We start from the raw sequence: 23,241 nt of genomic DNA, 5'->3' as shown, positions 1-23,241 counted from the left end.
TTCTGTCTGCAGTGGTATTTACATGGTGCTCACTGTATTCTGTCTGCAGTGGTATTTATATGGGGCTCACTGTATTCTCTCTGCAGTGGTATTTATATGGTGCTCACTGTATTCTGTCTACAGTGGTATTTATATGGTGCTCACTGTATTCTGTCTGCAGTGGTATTTATATGGTGCTCACTGTATTTTGTCTGCAGTGGTATTTACACGGTGCTCACTGTATTCTGTCTGCAGTGGTATTTACATGGTGCTCACTGTATTCTGTCTGCAGTGGTATTTACATGGTGCTCACTGTATTCTGTCTGCAGTGGTATTTACATGGTGCTCACTGTATTCTGTCTGCAGTGGTATTTACATGGTGCTCACTGTATTCTGTCTGCAGTGGTATTAACATGGTGCTCACTGTATTCTGTCTGCAGTGGTATTTATATGGTGCTCACTGTATTCTGTCTGCAGTGGTATTCATATGGTGCTCACTGTACTCTGTATGCAGTGATATTTATATGGTGCTCACTGTATTCTGAATGCAGTGATATTTGCTAATGAAAGAAAACCGATCCAGCCACCACATCTAATAATTGGCAGGCTGCAATATAATACATTTTGGGTTTTGGGTTTAACACCGCTTTAACTGTACAGAACTGCTGTTTCTTGTCTCCCGCCACCCTCCTTACCATATAGTACAGTAGTAGAAGTGACTTCAGATGTAGGCAAAGCTTAGCTGGCATTACCCAGTTTGCCCAGGGCCAGGTCGTGTTTTGTACTCTATTTCTTGTGAAATAGTCACACAGGTGCCAGGCCTGCCCATGGAGTCGATCTCTATTATAATCTTGGTGCTTATGTCTAGGAAGTCCATTATTTTCTATGACTGAGGACATACAGTGCCTTGAAAAAGTATTCGTACCCCTTTAAATTTTCCACATTTTGTCATGTTACAACAAAAAACTTAAATGTATTTTATTGAAATTTTATGTGATAGACCAACATAAAGTGGCACATAACTGAAGTGAAAGGAAAATTATAAATGGTATTCAAAATTTTTTTTTACAAATAAATATGTGAAAGGTGTGGGGTGTATTCAGCCCCCCTGAGTCAATACTTTATAGAACCACCTTTCGCTGCAATTACAGCAGCAAATCTCTTTGGGGATGTCTCTACCAGCTTTGTACATCTAGAGCAGGGGTAGGGAACCTCTAGAGAGTGACATTTTTTCCCATTCTTCTTTGCAAATTAGCTCAAGCTCCATCAGAACAGAAATTTTCAAGTCTTGCCACAGATTCTCAATTGCATTTAAGTCTGGACTTTGCCTGGGCCATTGTAACACATAAATATGCTTTGATCTAAACCATTCCATTGTAGCTCTGGCTGTATGTTTAGGGTCATTGTCCTGCTGGAAGGTAAACCTCCGCCCCAGTCTCGAGTCTTTTGCAGACTCTAACAGGTTTTCTTCTAAGATTGCCCTGTATTTGGCTCAATCCATCAACTCTGACCAGCTTCCCTGTCCCTGCTGAGGAAAAGCATCCCTACAACACAATGCCACCACCATCATGTTTCATAGTGGGGATGGTGTGTTCAGGGTGATGTGCAGTGTTAGTTTTCCGCCACACATAGCATTTTGCTTTTAGGCCAAAAAGTTAAATTTTGGTTTCATCTGACCAGAGCACCTTCTTCCACATGTTTGCTGTGTCCCCCACATGGCTTCTCGCAAACTGCAAATGGACTTCTTATGGTTTTCTTTCAACAATGGCTTTCTTCTTGCCACTCTTCCATAGGCCAGATTTGTAGAGATCTGTAGAGTACACGACTAATAGTTGTCCTGTGGGCAGATTCTCCCACCTGAGCTGTGGATCTCTGCAGCTCCCCCAGAGTTACCATGGGCCTCTCAGCTGCTTCTCTGAATAATGCTCTTCTTGCTGACCTGTTGGTTTAGGTGCATGGTCATGTCTTGGTAGGTTTGCAGTTGTGCCATACTCATTCCATTTTCGGATGATGGATTAAACAGTGCTCCGTGATATGTTCAAAGCTTGGGATATTTTTTTTATAACCGAGCCCAGCTTTAAAGATCTCCACAACTTTATCCTTGGCCTGTCTGATATGTTACTTGGCCTTCATGACGCTGTTTGTTCACTAAGGTTCTCTAACAAACCTCTTAGGGCTTCACAGAACAGCCGTATTTCTACTGAGATTAAATTACACACATTTACTAATTTGGTGACTTCTGGAGGCAATTGGTTCCACTAGATTTTAGTTAGGGGTATCAGGTTAAAGGGGGCTAAATACAAACACAGATATTTTCAGATATTTATTTGTAAAAAATATTGAAAACCATTTATCATTTTCCTTTCACTTCACAATTATGTGTCACTTTGTGTTGGTCTGTCACATACAATCCCAATAAAATACATTTACGTTTTTGGTTGTAACATGACATAATCTGGAAAAATTTCAAGGGGTATGAATACTTTTTCAAGACACAGTATATACTTGCCCAACCACTTTAAAGAATCATTATAAAATATGAACCGGCACTGACATGTTAATATGCAGTCTGCATGGTTAAGATAACAGCAAGACATTGTGATTCAGTGTTGGAAACAGATGTTAACATTATTTTAACCACAAAAAAAAGTCGTATCAGTAGCACATGGCACAAATCATTTATGTAAAATAATTTTACATCTGGACACTCTGCTCTAAATTACTATGTAGATAATGCAAATGTGACCAATGTCATTTCTTTGTACATATTTCACCGTTTTCTTACACAGATTTTTCAATAGCTATTGACAGATTTATTTTATTTGTAATTGTTGTACAGAAATTATAAAATAGGACCTCCACCCTACAGCTGCTCAAGGTTTGGATGGACAATTTAAAATCGGATTTGAGATATTACCAATCTAAGTAAACAATTAAGTGAAGAGAGCTCTGCACTCAGTACAACTGCAGATTTATAATATTGTTCTCCTGTTTCAGAGAATTTCTTCATTTCCTGCCCTGGAGGCACAACAGGAAGTAGGAAAAAACTCAAAAAAATTAGCGAAATGCTCCTCTCTGGCTGTTTTCACTGAAACCAGTGTCATCCTGATGTTCTGATGACAACTGTAAAATGTTAGATTTTCCATAACTTCTACATCTCTTCCCCCCTTAAATGCAAAACTAAAAAAAAGTTCTAACTATGCATACACCTCAAAGCAGAATTTTATCCCTAACAACTTGATAAAAAATGCTGTTCTTCAGCAAGGAACATATATTCCACATTATTAATTATGCTACCAAAATTAGCCTGTGCCTCCAGCATTACTCCTGTTTCTTCTTACCAGCCGTTCTGCTGAAGCCCAGAATCCCTGAGCAGCAGTAAATCTTTAGGCTGTCAGCAGATCAGCCTCTAGTGGCTCTGACTTTTGGCATAGTGGCAAAAAATAGATAGCAACTGAGCATGTGCAGAGCAGGGTGAGACAGTGTATTATTGGATTTTAATATAGGCAGCTGATTTTAGTGTGTTTACAAAGCTAAACATGCAAAAGGGGCCAGCCTGAAGTTATCTACCAGGACTTCATTTTCTGACTAAAGTTCCACTTCAAGGCCTGATTCACACCTATGCATTTTTAGTGCTTTTTGCATTTTGTAGATTTGCCCGACAGAACATGTTCCATAAGTAACCATGTTAAATGGGCTGTAGTGCAAATCTGCAAAATGCAAAAAGTGCTAAAAATGCATAGGTGTGAATCAGGCCTAAATGAGAAGTATGGTCAAAGCTATTTTGGCCATACTTCTCCTGCAGGTCACAGGAGTTCACTTACAGTAGTTCTGCACTTCTGTAACCCAAATTCAGCTGACAGCAGGATAAAGCCCGCTGCCGGCTGACATCACAGGACTAGGTCTAGGCTCTGCAGTAATCCCGACAATAATGTTGCACCGCTGAGAGTCTCAGCCAGCCGCTCCTGCCCTCTGCACAGTCCAGTGAGCGCTGGAGGAGCAAAGCACAGAGCGGTGACTGACAGTCACCGCTCTGTGCATAGGGCAGATAAAAGGACTTTGATTGCTCAGTTCTCGATGTAAAGATGGCAGGGGGAAGTTGCAGGTTTGGATCAATGCATCTGCATAGGGGAGTGTGATAGTTTATTTTTTTGGAATCCCACACTTCTCTTTTAACAAATAATGCCCTGAGAAATGCACAAAGTGCAATGACCACAGAGAACAGATTCAGAATTTTTTTTTACTAACTTAGCATTCTCAATGCCAAGGTGAAATTAGAGTGCTAAGCCAATTAAAGTGGAATTCCAGCTTACATCTGTCAACTGTCCCTTCCCTCCTCCTAACACCTATGCCAGCTAACCTGTGTAAGAAAGGGAAGTGCTATTGTGCTTGTCTGTGGAATAAAGTTTTTCATATCGTGACTTCCTTGGTGTGTAGGTGCCTTTTCTACAGAGTATTCAGATCTTGGACAGCTCCCTATGGCCTGGCACCCAACTCTCAGGAGACAGCAGGAGCCTAAGCTTTGAAGCAGTGGATGTTTCCTATCTTCCTAAACCTTAATAAGAGCTGCAAGTAAAACTGAAAACCCACCTACATTAAAGCCCAAATGAACCCTCAGTATATATTACTGTAATTCACTGGTCCGACGTGCCCCCTTGAACAGCCCTGTTTATTAACGTACTTTCATTCAGGGGAGGGGCCTCTTGATGATCCATTTAGTGGTTAAAAAAAAAATTAGAAAAAAGCCCCATATTAATTACTTTATATGGAGCCTGGTTGGATTTCAGTAATATATAACAAAGGCTTCAATTGGGGTTTAATATAGAACTGCAGCCAGGCTAAAGACATTCAATATTTTTCTCAAATTCTTAACAAGCAGTATGTATGCTTTCAAATAAGCCCTCCCACAGACCTCAATAACATTTCAAATACAAGTAGTGAAGCGAACCTACTCTGTGTTAAAGTGTTACTAAATCAACAGCATTCAAATCAGACTGTATTTGCAATAAAGCATGCTTGTTATACTCACAGTGCACAATACAGAGCCTTGAATGCACTCTGCACATGCTCAGTTTGGTGCGTATTGCTTTTTTTTGGGAAGGTGCATGTGATCAGCACAGGGCCAATCAGCACTCTCCAGACAGAGGATCAGGACATGCAGCCTCATAGGACGGTCAGACGAAAAGGAAAACTCCTCCTGCAAGCTTTAACCAGTACTCACGGGACACTCATAGAAGTCACAAGCCTGTTATACACTGCTGATAATAAAAGGTATTTAGCAGTTTTTAGTTACTAAAATAATTGCATTTCCATGTTCTGCGTACTGTGGGAGACCAGATATAGTGAATACAGGGTCCTGGGTTTAGAAACACTTTAACATTAGAGATTAGAGAATTGAGGATGAATTGCTTCACAGTACCTGTAGCTATAGAAGTCATTTAGGAGTTGTTTTAAAATGGGTTTACCACTTGTGAAGAATACAGGGGGTCCCCAGGTTACAAACTAGATAGGGACTGTAGGTTTGTTCTTAAGTTGAATCTGTTTGTAAGTCGGAACAGGTAAATTTTTTAAGTGTAGCTCCAGCCAAAAAATCTATTTTTAAGCTTTTTGGATAACATAGGGAAGGGTTATCACCACCACAACAACATACTGTTTCCCAACCATAAATTGAAGGCAAAAACCGACAGCCAACTCACAAGCTAAGAAATGTATTTTTTTCTGTCCACTACAAGGCCTTCATCTTGACTCATGGTAAGAATAGAACTACACAGTATAACAGTTTAACACAGAGCAATGATGATAGCTATTTTCAGAACTTAATAGCAAACTACAAAAATATTCCCCATAGCAGTTTTCTTCACTATTACAGCTGTAAAATGTTCCTTTTCATGGCAAAAATTTAAATTGTGATGACAATTCATATGTTCTGCAACTGCTTAAAAATGCTCTCAAGACATAATGGTCCTTGGTAGTTTTGTGTCCATTCGTGCAAAAAAAAAAAAAAAAACGCATTACATGTGGGTGGCTATGATTCACTAGGGAATATCCACAGCAATTTGCTCTAAAAAACATTCCTGTTATTTATTAAATGACGATTGTAGTCTTGTACGCAAATCACTGCAACCAGGAAAGGAAGAACTGGTATGTGATTTATTTGTTTGAAAACAAAAACGTATTAACATTTTAAGTTATGTATGCGCCATCACCAGCTCACGCTGAGCCATGAGGCCAAACATGTGGGCTGCAGTAGTTTATATAAAGAATGGCTTTGTCTTATGTTTGGCCTACACACATTGGCCAGTGCCAGATGACATTCTTATCTGCAAACAGAAAAGAAATTAGCAACGAAATCACATTTCTACAACAAAATACTCCAAATGTGGAAAACTGTCTTAAATGGAAAACGCTACAGAGTAAGTATGGAGGTTGCAAATGCTGACCTCCTTATGAAAATACTAATTGCCTGGGATGTAGATTTGGGGCTCTGACTTCCCCTGATCTGTATACTTGTTACAGGTTGGTGACTCAGAACCTATTGGAGTCATTGGACCAGCATAGTAGCGAAGTATCTAGCATTTTCTGAGGGAGATCAACAATGGTAGAAACCAAATTTTTCTCATTGTATGACCTGGAGCAAGAAGTTTTTTGTCCTTATACAGAGCGAACACAGACACAGCCTGCTCTCCTCTATGGGTGGTCAGATGTAAACGGACCGCCTTTCCATTTATACCCGACTGCCATCCCATCTGGTAGACGGATGGCGAACGGATTGCCATCCGTTTGTTTTTAGCGAACAGGATCGGATGTTGGTGGGTGTCAATGGACATATGTCCGTTGACACCTGCCACTCCATAGAGAAGACTTGGGGGTCAGATTGGGTCCGCCTGTGAAGGGGCCCTAAAGCAATCAGTGAGCTACTAATATCATTTAGAAAAAAAACTGTACTTGTGCTCAAATCAAAGAGAACACTCAATTCAATTTAGACATAACTAAACTCAAGAACAAAACAGTCTTTAGATGTGGTGGCTGCATTAGTATTTTTTTTCAGGGTCAGAACATTTGTGCAAGTACAAAAAATGCTTGTTGATCTTGCCAGATATGCAGTTTCCTTGTCACTTTCTGTGAGCAGAACTGCATAAAATATCTTACCTTCATTCTTTAAACGACTAATCCTATCAGCTCCCAAGCTATTTCCAGAGATACAGTACAACAGTACAAAGTGAGCCTACTCACTAGTTACTGAGGGACTCTAGCTGCCTTCATCTCTTCAGGGAAGCCTATCACACCTCCAACTAACTGAACTTTTATCATTTCCATCAGCTCACCCCTCCCCACCCCCAGTTATAAACTTTTGTACCACTTAACACACCATATTACATTGTAAGCTCCTAAAGCAGAGTTCCACCCAAAAATAGAACTTTCGCTGTCCAGATTCCTCCCCCCTCCAGTGTCACATTTGGCAGGGGGGAGCAGATACCTGTCTAAACCAGGCATTTTCTTCCACTTCCGGTGAAAGATTGCCGCAGTATCAGCATCGATCTACGCCATGTCCAGCCTCTCCCCCCCCCCCCACTGTCTTCTGGGAGACACACAGGTCCGAGAAGACAACAAGGACCACTCAGAACATACAGCGCGACTCGCGCATGCGCAGTAGGGAACCAGGCTGTGAAGCCGCAAGGCTTCACTTCTTGATTCCCTTACTAGCAATGCCAGCGCCTCCACCCAGAGCTGTGAGATGGATCGGTTTCGGGTAAGGACATTGCAGGTGCCCTGGACAGGTAAGTGTCCATATTTTAAAAGTCAGCAGTTGCGGTATTTGTAGCTGCTGACTTTTCATTTTTTTTATTTATTTTTTTAGGCACTCCACTTTAAAAGCGGGTCCTTCTTGAGCCTCTTGTATTTTATTGTATTGTAACTTTACTGTCTCCCTTTATATTGTAAAGTGCTGCGCAAACTGCTGGCGCTATATAAATCCTGTATAATAATATTAATAATTATAATAATAAAGTACAACAGTACAGTGAGTGGACCTACTCACTAGTTACTCAGGGACAGGAAGAGTGTGATATGCAGGATTACCATGTAAAAATATAGAAGAAAAAGTCTGAAGAAGAAAACTACCACCTCATCTAAGGACTATTAAGTTGCATTATACCACATTGTTGTTCTCAGGTCTAGGTATACTTTAAGAAGAATCTGTCAGACCAGAAATTTTTGGGCTGCCATTCCTGTGGCAAAGAAAGGGGTCAGAGATCACTGAAAGTCTGCCAGCTGTTGCCTTGTCAACTACCGCACAAGCACCACAGAGGTTCACTAGAATCGTACTTCTTAAAGCCGGGACTGTTGCAAATTTCTTTCTCTCTTATTAACTTACGGTACTTATATAATGCCGAAAATTTAGGCATTGCTTTATATACACACACACACACACACATATATATATATATATACACAGACATATAAGAAGGCCAGTATGGTGGCCTGAAATTATGGGAGGAGCCCGGAAGGGTATTTAACCAGCCCGTTCGGCTGTGCTCCTTGTCGGTTCCTGTGCGCAATAGTTACTACGTCACAGATCTAGGGCCGACTATCCGATAGAGTGAGTGAGTGCAGTGTTCGTGAGTTCCGTGTCCGTTAGAAGTCCTGTCTTTGTCCTCGTGTCACAGTCTGGTTTTTGTCGTCGTGAGCGTTCATGTGTTTGTGTCGCAATAGTCGAAACTTGCCGGTGTCGTACAACGCATCTGGTCCGGCTGTCGCAGGTAGGGCTTCGGCTCCCATTTCTCATTTCATTATATTTTTATGTCACTAAACTGTGATACATTGAACTCACGAACCACTCACTGAAATGTCACCATCGTGTTTTCCGATGTCATCTCACGCATTCGTTACCTCTAAACACTTGTGCTCCTTACTTCTCGAAAGAAGTCGTGGACACCACATCGAGCATTTCATTTCACAAACATTTCGCTAGACCGACCAAATCACTGGTCTCTACTACAACGTCCGAATCGTTCGGGTCATTTCGCAAATTCCCAATCAGACGTTCTAAATTCTAAATTAACCAGATCATTTCAATCATTTCATTTCAATCATTTCGATCATTTCAAACATGTCAATTACTTCAAATCATTTCGATCATTTCAAATCATTTTTCATTCATGAAAAGTCGTGGTCACTCGTTCATGACACCACATCAAGCATTTCACTTTTCTAAACCTTCCGCATACCGACCAAATTACTGGTCTCTACGTCCGAATCGAAAATTCCCAAACAGACGTTCTAAATCCTAACCGAACCGGAGAATTTCAATCATTTCAATAATTTCGATCATTTCAAACATTTCGATCATTTCAATCATTTCGATCGTTTCAGTCAGTTCGATCATTTTAATCATTTCGATCATTTCAATCATTTCGATCATTTCAAACATTTCGATCATTTCAAATCATTTCGATCATTTCAATCATTTCGATCATTTCAAATCATTTCATTTCATTTCATTTCGGTCACGAATCGCGCTCCGATTCGAATCTAGTCGCATCTCCGATGCACTGATTCGTTCCGGTGTGCCCCAGTTGTCGGCCTCATTTCAATACATGCGCCGGAGACGGAATCGTTCGCAGGTTCAGGCTCGATTTTGATTCTTGTCTTCGTCATGGCATATCATTTCTGGTCACTTATCACGCCCCGTTACGAATCCTGTCGCATTATACCGATGCACCGATTCGCCTCGGTACGCCCAGTTGTTTGGCCTCATTTCTATACATGCTCCAGAGACGGATTCTTTACCGAATCGGTGGGCCAGTCGTTGATTCCGGTCTCTGTCATGGTGTGTCACTTATTACGCTCCGGTTCGAATCCTGTCGCAGATACATGCACCGATTCGTTCCGGCGTGCCCAGCTGCTTCGCCTCATTTCAGTACATGCTCCAGAGACGGGGTTCACCGTTGATTCTTGAGCGCAGCCATTTGATCCCCGTCTTTGTCATGGGCATCATTTCGTTTCACCTATCACGCTCCGACACGAATAAATCACGCCTGTGCACTAATTCGTCTCGGCGTGCCCCAGGACAGGCCTCATTTCAGTACATGCTCCAGAGAACAGGGTCACCGTCGTTTCTTGAGCGCAGCCATTGACCCCTGTCTTTGTCATGGGTATCATTTCGTTTCATCTATCACGCTCCGACATGAATAGTCACGCTTATGCTCTAATTCATCTCGGCGTGTCCCAGGACTGGCCTCATTTCAGTACATGCTCCAGAGTCCGTTTCGTGCTCAGTCGCAAAATTACGGCATGGCGATTCGGGCCTCTGTCATGGCGGATTCACTCATTTCACTCATTTCACTGTCACCTCCTGCACCTCGGTTCAAACCCAGTTGTTTTACAAAATCGGGTTCTAGCCAAGGGGCCGTGCTCACTTGGCCTCATTTCACTAAATTGCCTCATTTCAGTACATGCTCCAGAGTCCGGCTCGCTGTCAGTTGCGCCGGCGACGCGACCTAGCTGCGCCTCTGTCATGGCAGGTTCTCATCAAAGGCAACAATTCGTTTGTGTTTGTTCGTCTCATTTCATTTCATTTCATTTTTCATCTCAAAAAAAAAAAAAAAAGGGGAAAATGATGAGGAGAAAAAAAAAAAAAAAAAAGGGGAATCGATGAATAGGGAATAGGGAACAACACACCTTGTCACCTCACGCAAGTCACTATTTAGCCATTTTTGTTTAAACAGGACAGAACTCTCAGCAATTTTACTTTCATGTTCTTAGGTCAGTCGAGTCACAGTAGGTCCACCCTGCACCAGTTTGGACGGTGCCTTCTTAGGTAAGGAAAATATATACGAGAGTACGGGGAGGAGGCGCACGAAAGCAGGAATGCCCCTCCTCTCTATTAGGTATGTATCCCATCAGAGATCACCAACGAGTGTTGTAATTAATGTCACCCTATATAGGTTCCGCTCAGAAGGAAAGACAACCCTAAACACAAGCTGATCCGACTAGGCCTGGACTATTCCAGCATGTCTCTAGCCGGCAGTGAGGACCTCACAGCCCCGTTGTCCCCATCCCCAGCTTCAGAGGATGGCAGCCTGCGGTCCCTCAGGGCTTGGACCATTCCCAGGCTGACAGCGGAGTTGAGGCTTAGAGGCATTCCCTTCCCTGCGACTGCCCGGAAGGCCGAGCTCTTCAAACTCCTCTTCCCACCTCCAGCCGTGACGGACCCCAGTGTTCAGCAGGCCTCCTTGGAGTCCATCGCCTCTTCCATTACACAACTGCATGCGTTAGTGTCTTCCCTGGGTACCTCAGTCTCCGAGGTCCAGAATAGGGTAGCACTCCTGGAAACTCCACTGCCCGGCTCTTCTCCTGAACCAACGGCACAGGCAGTGGCTGTTCCTCCCACAGGTACCTCAGGAGGCGGGACCGTGGTTTACCCTTCCCATCTGGTTCCGGCCAATGTCAGGAAGGACATCCTGGAGGGCAAGGACGTCAATCTTGCCTCCCTGCTCATCTACGTGCAGGATCTCGCGGAGAACAAAGCATACACATGGGGAGATGTCTCGGTGGTCCTCAAGGCCAAAGACCCCAGGCTGGACAGGAAACTCTCTGTAATCGAATTTACTTTGGCCTTTGGCATGCTGAGGGACGTCCTCTGCTCTGCCTCCCCCAACAGGAGGGAGGAGCTGGACCGGTACCTCCACTTAGTGGTGGATCTGGGCTACAAATACGGTGGCTTCGGATTTTATGACTATCATCGCTCCTTTTCTGCCAGAGCAGCCGCCAGATTTCGACAGTTTCAGATGCCAACTGACTGGAGCGTTGTAGACACAGAATTGTTCTGCCGCCACTTTGCGGGCTTACATTCTCCCCTCTGTGCTATTTGTCAGTCAGCCACCCACACCGCCACTTGGTGTGCCATCTCTACGGCAGCTCGCCCCTCAGAGAACCCTTCAATCGCGGGTGCTGCTCAGGGTCAACAGGCCCCCGCACGCCTACCGCAGGTAGACAGGTTTGGGCGTCCGGTCAAAACCGTAGGTGGCGCGGCGATCTGTAATAACTATAATTACGGGTCATGTAACTTCAGCCAATGCAGGCTGCTCCACATCTGTACCCTGTGTCAAAGGGCTCACCCCAGGCTTATATGTGAGGTGAAACAATTCAAGAAAAAATGACTAAGCCGGGTCAACGTCTCCTTGCTTAGTTTCTACCTGGCAGGTCACCCCACTCCAATGCTGTCCATCTATCTGATGCAAGGCTTCACCCAAGGTTTTCATACAGGTCTCATATCTCTCCCCCATGTGACGCACGACTGCCGGAATCTACGATCTGCAACCTTGGACGAACCAGCCATAGACCAGCTCCTGCAAGCCGAGCTAGATCGGGACTTTATGATAGGCCCTTTCACCCAGCCCCCCTTCAACACCTGGAGAGTCAGCCCTATCGGGCTTGTTAAGGGAAAGTTTTCAAATAAACTAAGATTGGTTTACGACTTGTCAGCGCCTTATTCCTCTTCTATTCCCAGTCTCAACTCCCTCATCCCCTCCGAGGAGTTTTCACTTAAATACGCCTCAGTGGACATGGCCATCCACGCCATACTAAAGACGGGTACAGGCACCTGGCTCTCTAAAGCCGACATCGCGGATGCATTTAAGCTCCTCCCCATTCACCCGTCAGTTTGGTGCTGGCACGGCATTAAGTGGAGGGACCGCTATTACTTTGCAACCAAACTGACCTTCGGGTCCAAGAGCAGTCCCTGGCTCTTTGATACTTTTGCCCAGGCACTTGAGTGGGTTCTACTACACGTAGCCCGATGTCGGGAGGTCATACATTACCTCGATGACTTCCTGTTGATCGAGCCACCCACTTCTCTGCCTGGGGACTTGGACAGGTTGAGGGTAGTTTTTGGCAATCTGAATATCCCTATTGCAGAGCATAAGGTCGATGGTCCAGCGCAGGCCATTACTTTTCTCGGGGTTAATTTAGATACCAATACCATGCAGGCCAGCCTCCCCACGGACAAGCTATCTCGCATCAGGACCATCCTGAGGGACTTCACCCATTCCCGGTCATGCACCAAGAAGCAGTTGCAGTCGCTCCTCGGCATGTTAAACTTCGCCATGCGCATCATTCCCCAGGGTCGCTCCTTCGTTTCCCGCCTACTAGCGCTACTGTCCCACACCCAGGATCCGGAGCAGGTCCTTAGCCTTGATACCGCCGCCATGGCGGATCTCTTCATGTGGGAAGAGTTTCTGTCATCTTGGAATGGCGTATCCCTGTTTATTCCATCGGTGTGCTCTCTCTCGCCCCAGGTGGTGACCGACGCTGCCGCCTCCACGGGCTTCGCGGCAATTTTTGGCCACCTATGGCTCACAGCTCCCTGGCCTCCCCAAATTTTGGCGATACCAGGCTTTTCCGAGACATCCTCACTGTTTGAGATATACCCCATAGTAGCAGCAGCGCATGTCTGGGGTCACAGCTGGTCAGGTCAGACCGTGGCGTTCTCTACAGACAATTTGGCCACAGCAGAGATTATCAATAAAGGCAGGTCCAGGTCTTTAACAATAATGTCCTTCCTGCGTCGGCTGGTCCAGCTCTCCTTATTACACCAATTTAAAGTTTACTGCTCCTTCATCCCTGGTAGACACAACTCTGCTGCAGATGCTCTTTCACGGTTTAATCTGGTTTCATTTTTCAAACAGGTACCAGAAGCCGTGCCAACATCAGCACCTATCCCGGCCTGGTCTCAGCTGACCCTGGACTAACCCCACACCTTCTAGCAGCAACAGACCTCATCAATCTATCACTCTCACGCAACACCCTCAAGGCATACCAGGCGGCCTGGAGGGCCTTCAACCGTTTTCTGACATACCACCATACAGAGACATCCCGCATCAAACAAATCCTGGCCTTTGTCACCTACTGTCACTCAGAACTCGCTTTGTCACACAATACGATCCGGTTGTATCTAGCCGGTATTCAACACTTCACGTCGCTCCAAAACCCTTCTGAGCCCTCGGTATTCTCCTGCCATGCGATACGCGCCGTCTTGCGCGGCATCCAGAGGCGGCAGCCGGTGTGCAGCACCAAACGCCTGCCGATCACAGGAGACGTTTTCAGAAAAATGTCAGACATCCTGGCCACGTCACCTTTTGGCCTACATCCTAGCATAGTCTTACAGGCAGCCATACACCTGGCCTTCTATGGTTTCTTACGGCCAGGAGAATTCACCTGTAGCAGCCCCATAGGATGCACGCTTCGCAAACACCACCTGGTCCGTTGCGGAGATCATTTTACCCTACACCTGGCAGTCTCCAAGACACAACAGACTGGCTCTGGTACGGATGTTCATTATTAAAAAACTAATAACAGCTGGTGCCCAGTCTCTACTCTTACCCGCCTGTGGTCCCTGCTGGCCGATCAACCAGACACTAGTCCACTCCTGCCATTCCAGGCTAAACCCCTAAGTACGGCCCGGTTCATGGAACATGTTAGAATTCTACTACGCATCCTCCATCTCAACCCGGCTCAGTACTCCGGACACTCATTCCGCATCGGGGCAGCCTCAACGGCCTCCCGGCAAGGAGTCCCGGATCACGTGATCAAAAAGCTGGGCAGATGGAAGTCTAACTGCTTCACCCGCTATATCCCCAATCCACAAGTGGAGATGGCCCAGGCCTTTGCCAAGCTCACTGAGTAAATAAATCAAATCAATAAAGCACAATCCCTACCTGTATGTTTTTGCCCCCTTATTTGGTATACCGTACGTTAGACCAAGGCACACTTTCAGGTCTATTTCAAGTGGTAAGTTTTATGTTAACCCTGTTTGTCATCCTTATCCGTACCGGCCATAGGGCTCTGAACCATAAATAAGAAGGCCAGTATGGTGGCCTGAAATTATGGGAGGAGCCCGGAAGGGTATTTAACCAGCCCGTTCGGCTGTGCTCCTTGTCGGTTCCTGTGCGTGATACCCACCCTCCCATCCCCTTTCTAGGGCATTTCACAAAGCATCGTACTCTTCACAAGAGTACTCATTTCACTTCATTTCATTTTCATTTCATTTATCCTCATTTCTTATCTAGGGTATGCCCCCTTATTTGGTATACCGTACGTTAGACCAAGGCACACTTTCAGGTCTATTTCAAGTGGTAAGTTTTATGTTAACCCTGTTTGTCATCCTTATCCGTACCGGCCATAGGGCTCTGAACCATAAATATACACACACATATATATATATATATATATATATATATATATATATATATATGTCACATTTATACACAAACATAGCAGGGCCAATTTAGACAGAAGCTAATTAACCTACCAGCATGTCTTTGGAGTGTGGGAGAAAACTGGAGTACCCAGAAGAAACCCACACAGGCACAGGGATGACAAACAAACTCCGTGCAGGTAGTGCTGTGATTGGGATTCCAACTAACAGCCCTAGTGTTGCGAGGCAGGACTCTGCCACTGTGCTGCCCATGTTTGTGCTTACTGTATCAATCTCATTGCAACTTTATTGGCAGCTTTGTATCTGCTTGGTGACTGGGGGGAACTTCTTAATTCCTACATGAGGCTCTCTGCATTTGATAGAGAGTAAAGAACCTGTAATAGGTGTGTTTGGTAATTGCACTTCCAAATAACAAGCAGGATCTCTCCGATCATCCAATTACCAACAAAAGAGAGATGTATGGACAAAAAAACTGAATTTCTGAGATGAAAGTGTTCACTGTGTGAAGTTCAAACTTTAAGTTTACATTCTGAATGCATTTTACCTATAAGGCAACTCCAGGCTTAGGTTAGCCAAAAACCAAAAGATGTCGTATGAAAGACGAGTGAACAGTGAGATACAGTATCTGTCTGCCCTTTACTACTAAGACTCACCTCAAGAACTTCCGCAATGCTTTGCAGAGCTCTACTCTATACAGAGGAATGCAGTATATGGGCATTGACAGTCACTTTGCCTTTCTCTATAAGGAAATTAGCAGTTTTTACTCTCTAGGGACCAATTCTGACCTCAGTTATGATTAACTGTTTTTTAAATGATGTTTTAAATGTGTTTTATCATCTACTTTTAAAACATTGGGCTTTGTTCAGGTACCAATATTCAGCACAGTAATGCAGTAGTAACACTGGTCCTTGGCTCTGGAATCTTGGGTTCAATCCCACAATCTCCCTGTGTTAAGTATCTAGAAACTCAGCAATCTTAAACACCTAATAGCAAAGCTTACCTATAAACAAGTCCTTTATTAGAAAATTCACACAAATGGTTCACTTTTTTTTTTTTTTGCTATGTTATCGGTGGTCACATGACCACTCAGTCTCCTCTCATCCCCCCAGGCATGAAGGCTTGGGGAGGGGAGAGACTCAAAACAAGCAAGGTGCTCTTTAGATTTCTGCTATGTAGACTCCAGCTGTACTGGCAGCTATACTCTCTACAGGAGCTGCTGTCAATCTACAGCTAGATGTGGACTTGGAGGCATGGCTCATACCAACAGAACATCACAGTGCACAGGACACCGCACATTGGTACAGAGTCCTATACACTGATAATGAAAACTTCTAGAAAAAACAGAAAGTACCTTGGAATTCTTATTGTTGTGACAAACTAGGAAGTTGAGGCTGCCGGCAAGATCACCAGGTAATTAAGGCCCCTTTCACACTTGTGCGACTTGTCCTGCGACTTGAGACTGCAAAGTCGCATGACAAGTCATACCCCATGATTTCCAATGAGTACCATTCATATCCTTGTGACTTCAGGTCGCACTGACTTCAAAGTATTCCATATACTAATTTGGTCTGACTTTGATGCGAGTTGAGGGCCACAGACCTCAAGTTTACACAGGCATTACCTAAAATCGCGGCAAAATCGCGGCCACAAAAGATCAAATGAATACAGAGCATACAAGAAATCTTAGCATTCATATGTAGAAACAATAAGCCCAGGTCCTTTGGCGGCGAGATTGACACGTCACTGGCCCCGTCACCTGGTATGGACTTAAAGGGGAAGCCCTACACCGAAAAAACGGCGTGGGGGTCCCCCCCAAGGTCCATATAAGACCCTTATCCGAGCACGCAACCTGGCCGGTCAGGAAAGGGGGTGAGGACGAGCGAGCGGGGGTCTTCTCCCCCTCTTCGGTTCTTCTTGCCGGGCCTCCGCTCCTTCTTCCAGCTCTTTTACTAGCGGTGTCCCGGTCTTCCGTCGCCGATGTCGCCGACTTTCCACCTTCTCTTCTTCTTCCTTGAGATGTTGACTCAAACCGAAGAGGGGTACAAGACCCCCGAAGAGGGGGACAAAACCCCCGAAGTCGGAAAGAAGACCCCTGGGCGGCGACGAAGAAGAAAGCTGAGCTCCTCCGCTAGTAAAAGAGCTAGCAGAAAATAGCGGAGGAGTCCGGCGAGAAGACCCCCCAAGACGGAAGAAGACCCCCGGAGCTGTGCAATAAATTATTTTAAACCCTTGCGTGGTGTTTTTCTTTTACATTTTTTTCACCAGGTGAATGGGTAGGGGTTTATTGTACCCCATACTCATTCACATAGGGTGGGGGGCCGGTATCTGGGGGCCCCCTTATTAAAGGGGGCTCCTGGATTCCGATAAGCCCCCCGCCCGCAGACCCCCACAACCAACGGCCAGGGTTGTCGGGAAGAGGCCGTTGTCCTCATCAACATGGGGACAAGGTGCTTTGGGGTGGGGGGCCGCAACAAAGCACCCCCCCATGTTGAGGGCACGTGGCCTGGTACGGCTCAGGAGGGGGGGCACTCGCTCGTCCCCACCCCCTTTCCTGACCGTCCGGGCTGCGTGCTCGGATAAGGGTCATTTCAAAAGTACAGTGGACTAGCACACACGGCCGGATTGTAGTCCGGCGGACAATTTTTGAGTCAAAACTACTTTCTAAGTCCGCCAGACTTTTGAGAAAAAAAAGTCCGCTGTAGCCCACACACAGGCGGATAGTTTGATCGTGTGTACGTGGGATTAGTGTCACTGATGATGTCAGAGGCAGTTAGTCAGTCCCCCCCAGCGCCAATTAGTGTTAGATTGCCAGCTGCACTATCACTGTTTCACTTTAAGTCATATATATAATTCCAACATATATTCCATAGTTTGTAAACGCTATAACTTTCAGGCAAACCAATCAATATACATTAACTGAGATATTTTTTCCCAAAGACAAATAACAGAATACATTTTGGCCTAAATTTATGAGGATTCTTTTTTTTTTATTGGATATGTTTTATTGCAGAAAGTAAAAAATATTGGTTTGTTTTAAAAAAAAATGTAAGTCTTTTTTCAGTTTTATATAATAAAAATAAAAATAAAACAGTGGTTATCAAATACCTCCAAAAGAAAGCTCTATTTGTGTGAAAAAAATTAGACAAATTTTGTTTGGGTACAGCACTGCATGAACGCCTGTTAAAAAGGTTGTAAACTCTTTAAAAAAGAAAAAAACAAACCTGTAAGCCCTTGTACACACGGTCGGACATTCCGACAACAAAATCCATCGGATTTTGTCTGACGGATTTTGTCCTAAACTGGTGTTGCATACATATGGTCGGACAAAGTTGTTGTAAAATCTGATCGTTCGTAACGTGATGACGTTATTTAGTTACGACAGGACTACGTTAAGGCTAGTAGCCAATAGCTTTGGTCTAGGAATTAGATTTGAGCATGTGTGGCACTTTGTCCGATCAAAATTCTCTACAAACGATCGGACAAAGTCCAATCGGATCATGTTGTTCGACATTTTTTATATCCTGCTCTCTTGGTCAGACATTCCGACAAAAAAAGTCAGATGAAGCCCACATACGGTCGGATTATCCGACAACACGGTCCGATCGGACATTTTCCGCCGGAATGTCTGACCGTGTGTACAAGGGCTAAGACAAAGGAATAATGAGCTAGTATGCATCGCATACTAACTCATTATGAAATACTTATCTTAGAACCAAGCCCCCCCCCCCCCCCATCGGCGTCCATACACTGGTGAGACAGCTGACATCTTCCCCAGAGATTCTTCCGGGTTCACGGGCTCTGGCGCTGTGAGTGAGAGCCACCGTTCACGGCACATGACTCGGAAGGAACGGCACCCGTGGACCTTCCTTCAGAGTGCATGCGCCAGTGATGTCGCTGGCTGCATGTAATGTAAATATCTCCTAAATGGTACACGTTTAGAAGATTTTTACACTAGCTATAGGTAAGAATTATTATAGGCTTACCTATAGGTAAATATCTGCAGAGGAAGTTTACTTCCTCTTTAAAGTAGTACAGTGCTAAATAGCAAAAAATGGCCTGGTTATGAAGGGGGCAAGACCTTCCGTGGCTGAGCTGGTTAATATTTCTGCATTGCACTTCAGTATCCTTCCCCCCCCAAAAAAAACAAGCTTACTTTTAGCCTACCTATACTGTACATCTATGAACTTGTATATTGATGTAAATGACTCTTTACAGAATACGCACATACTGAGAACAGTAGAAAATACCCAGGTTCAAAGATTATTGTAGCAGTTAATTTAGATAAAGTCAGTGTACTCTCCTCCAATGATCAGACTTGTCCTGCCCCACAGCTATTCACTGGGAAGCTCAGTGTGCTGTTTCTCCCAGCTCGCATGTAGCTGAGAACAGGGGGAATGTGATCACTTATAACAAAGGGGGAAAAAAGGTATTTATATGTTTTCTTATATCTATACAAAAATGTTTTGCCTTTCATTTCAGTTTTAAACTGAACGGGTTGTTTTACAAGGTGATTGTTTACAAACACTTTAAGGGACGACTCCAAATCAAATGCTTCTTCAAAACATAAAAAGCAAATGGTCCATTTACTTACAGCTAGCATGGGAACGGTTGTCTTCATCACAGAGTTCATGTAGCTGCTGGTATTCCTTCTGTGCCAACTCAAAACGCTGCTGCTTGATTTGATAAATCTCTTTTTTAGCATTAAGCGCATCCTGGGCGACAACTAAATATTCTTTCAACATCCGCTCCTGTTCTCGTCTCCACTGCTCTCGAGGATCCTCAATTTGTGTAATCTCTTCATAAAAACAGGAAAGATGCAGTATTAGTCAAATGATTTCTAAAAATGCTTTATTACCCAAAACGCTAAACCATTCCTAAACCGAAAATGTAAACTAACAATGATTAAAGGAGAAGTATAGCCAAAGCATTGTGATATGGATCACAACATTGCAGTTTGTTCTGCACTCCTGTGATCCGCTGTCGGCTGAGGTCACAGAGCCAGTCCAGGCTCTGAAAATGAATCCGCCAGGATTCACCCAGAACCCTGGACCAGCACTTGGCTTAACCTCTCAGCAATCCGCTGAGAGCCTGAGTCAGCTCCTCTCACCCTCTCCACAGCCCAGTTCTCCAGTGAGAGCTGGAGGAGAAGAGCAGAGATCTGCTGACTGACAGTCCCGACTCTCTGCTCAGAGCGGAAGGGGACAACTGAGTGATCAGAGGTGTTTGAGCCAGTGGGGGACAGATGCAGCATTGGATTCATGCTGCATCCACCTAGGGCGGCTGCCCTGTAGCAGTAAATCTGCTATAGGGTGGTCAGCGAACAGCAATTTATTCTGGTCATTGAAATTTAAAAAAATGCTCAATCGCTAAAAGTGTCTAGCAGAACAGAAAGAAAAAAAATCCAAAGGAAATAAAACAGATGCAGCCACCACATCCAATGATTGGTAGGTTGCAATATAATACATATTTGGCTTTGGGTTAAATACATCTTTAACAACATGCCGACCGGGCCATAGCCGAAAAACACGGCTACAGAATCTTGCTCCCGCGTGCCCCCAGGAATATCCGTGACCGCCGGGTCCAGAGAACCCGGCGTATCATGAATCACGGGTAATCGGCCGCTGAAAGCAGAAGTTTACCACGTGATCGCTCTGTCAGATTACATCACGTCTGGTTCCTCGCTCCCCTCTCTGTAGAGATTGTACAGAGGGGGGAGAGATCAAGTGCTGCAGCGCTGTGGGGCTGGATGTGTACTTCTCACAGCGCTGTTCTGTGCACATTCCGAAACTCATCCAGCCATCCATCCATGATCAGCCATCCTCAGTGTTACTCATCCATCCTCAGCATTACTCATCCATTACTCATCCATCCTCAGCACTACTCATCCATCTATCCATCCTCAGCAATACTCATCCACCCATCCATCCATCCTCTGCAATTCTCATCCATCCATCCTTGGCAATACTCATCCATTCTTTGCAATACTCATCCATCCTCAGCAAAACTCTGCAATACTCATCCATCCATCCATCCTCAGCCATCCATACTCATCCATGCTCAGCAATACTCATCCATACTCTGCAATACTCATCCATACTCATCCATCCATCCCCGGCAATACTCATCCATTCATCCTTTCTCGGCAATACTCATCCATCCATGCTCAGCCATCCATACTCAACAATACTCATCCATACTCTGCAAAACTCATCCATCCATCCTCAGCAATACCCATCCATCCATCCATGCTTAGCCATCCATACTCATCCATGCTCAGCAATACTCATCCATACTCTGTAATACTCGTCCATCCATACTGTGCAATACTCATCCATCCATCCATGCTCAGCCATCCATACTCATCCATGCTCAGCAATACTCATCCATCCATCCACACTCAGCAATACTCATCCATCCAGCCATACTCAGCAATACTCATCCATCCATCCTCAGTCATACCCAGCCATCCCATCCACACTCAGCCATACCCACCCAGCCATACTCAGCCATCCCCTCCATTCTAAGCCATACCCAGCCACCCACATTCATGGCTCAACCATGCTTAGCCATCCCCATCCATGGCTCATCCATGCCACTACAGTGCCTCAAAGTGTAATAGGTAGTAAAATTAGATTTGGCATTTATGCCCCTAGAACGCCGGATGGTGCTCCCTGCATGTTGGCCCTCTGTATGTGGGCAGGCAAAAGTCTCACACATGTGGTATCGCCGTACTCAGGAGGAGTAGCAGACAATGTTTTGGGGTGTAATTTTTGCCATGTACATGCTATGTGTTAGAAATATTGTATAAATGGACAACTTTTTCCATAATGGGGTCGTTTTTTGGGCGTTCCATTGTCCTGGTGCTCCAGGGTCTTCAAAAGTGTAAGAGGTAGTCAAGAAATGATATTGTGTTCCTTGCATGTTGGGTCTTTGTATGTGGCCAGGGTGTGTAAAAGTCTCACACATGTGCTAGTAGTAGAATGTGTTTTGGGGTATAATTTGTGGTATGCATATGCTGTGTGTGAAAAATAACCTGCTAATATAACAATTTTGTGAAAACAAAAAACTTAAAAAAACTCACCATGCCTCTTCCTAAATACCGTTTGAATGTCTACATTCCTAAAAGGGGCCATGTGGGGAGTATGTGTACTTTCCTGGCTTGTTAGTGCCGGTTCACACAGGGGTGACATGACTTGCAGCGCGACTCACAGACACGACAGCGACTTGCAAAACGACTTCTGTATAGAAGTCAATGCAAGTCGCCTGAAGTCGCCCCAAAAATAGTACAGGAACCTTTTTCTAAGTCGGAGCAACTTGAGTCGCTTCTATTAGAACGGTTCCATTGTACAGAACGGAGCGTGACTTGTCAGGCAGCTAAGTCGACTGACAAGTCACTCCTTTGTGAACCGGCACTAAGGGTCTCACGAAATGAGGTAGGCCATCAGTTCATCAGGTGTGATCAATTTTCAGTGATTGGCACCATAGCTTGTAGACTCTATAACTTCACAAAGACCAAATAATATACACAGATTTGGATTATTTTTACCAATGATATGTAGCAGTATAAAATTTGGCCAAAATTTATGAAGAAAAGTTACTAATTTGCAAAATTTTATAATAGAAACAAAGAAAATGTTTGTTTTTTTTACAGAATTTGTTTTTTTTTTTTTTCATTTATAGCGCAAAAAATAAAAAACCCAGCAGTGATTAAATACCACCAAAAGAAAGCTCTATTTTGTGTGGAAAAAAAGGACAAAAATTTCATATGGATGCATTGTTGCATGAGTAATTGTCATTCAAAGTGTGAGATCACCGAAAGCTGAAAATTGGTTTGGTTAGGAAGGGGGTTTAAGTGGCCAGTGGTCAAATGGTTAAATTGGTCCTTTTTAATCTTTTATTTCATGTGATAAACCCTGACCAGTGTATAAATGCCTCTAACTGGAATTATTTGACCCTACTTCAAGCAACATTGAGATTTGTGAGAACTGTAATTATTAATAAATCATTTTCCATTGTCTAAAGCCCCATACACACGGTCGGACTTG

At 44.3% G+C, this 23,241-nt stretch overlaps 1 protein-coding gene across 1 annotated transcript in view; it reads right to left on the bottom strand.

The window, feature by feature from the left end:
- The window catches only part of WWC3 (WWC family member 3), a 274,579-nt gene that overhangs the window by 144,358 nt on the left and 106,980 nt on the right, over positions 1–23,241 (bottom strand). Inside the window, exon 3 of the mRNA XM_077480846.1 lies at positions 19,788–19,991. Coding sequence (XP_077336972.1) covers positions 19,788–19,991 — 204 coding nt within the window. The remainder of the gene's footprint in view (positions 1–19,787; positions 19,992–23,241) is intronic.

Source organism: Lithobates pipiens, unplaced genomic scaffold (assembly GCF_037356315.1).
Source record: "Lithobates pipiens isolate NorthernLeopardFrog02 unplaced genomic scaffold, aLitPip1_a1.2 Scaffold_16, whole genome shotgun sequence".
NCBI lineage: Eukaryota > Metazoa > Chordata > Amphibia > Anura > Ranidae > Lithobates > Lithobates pipiens.
This window is presented reverse-complemented; position numbering and strand designations above follow the sequence as displayed.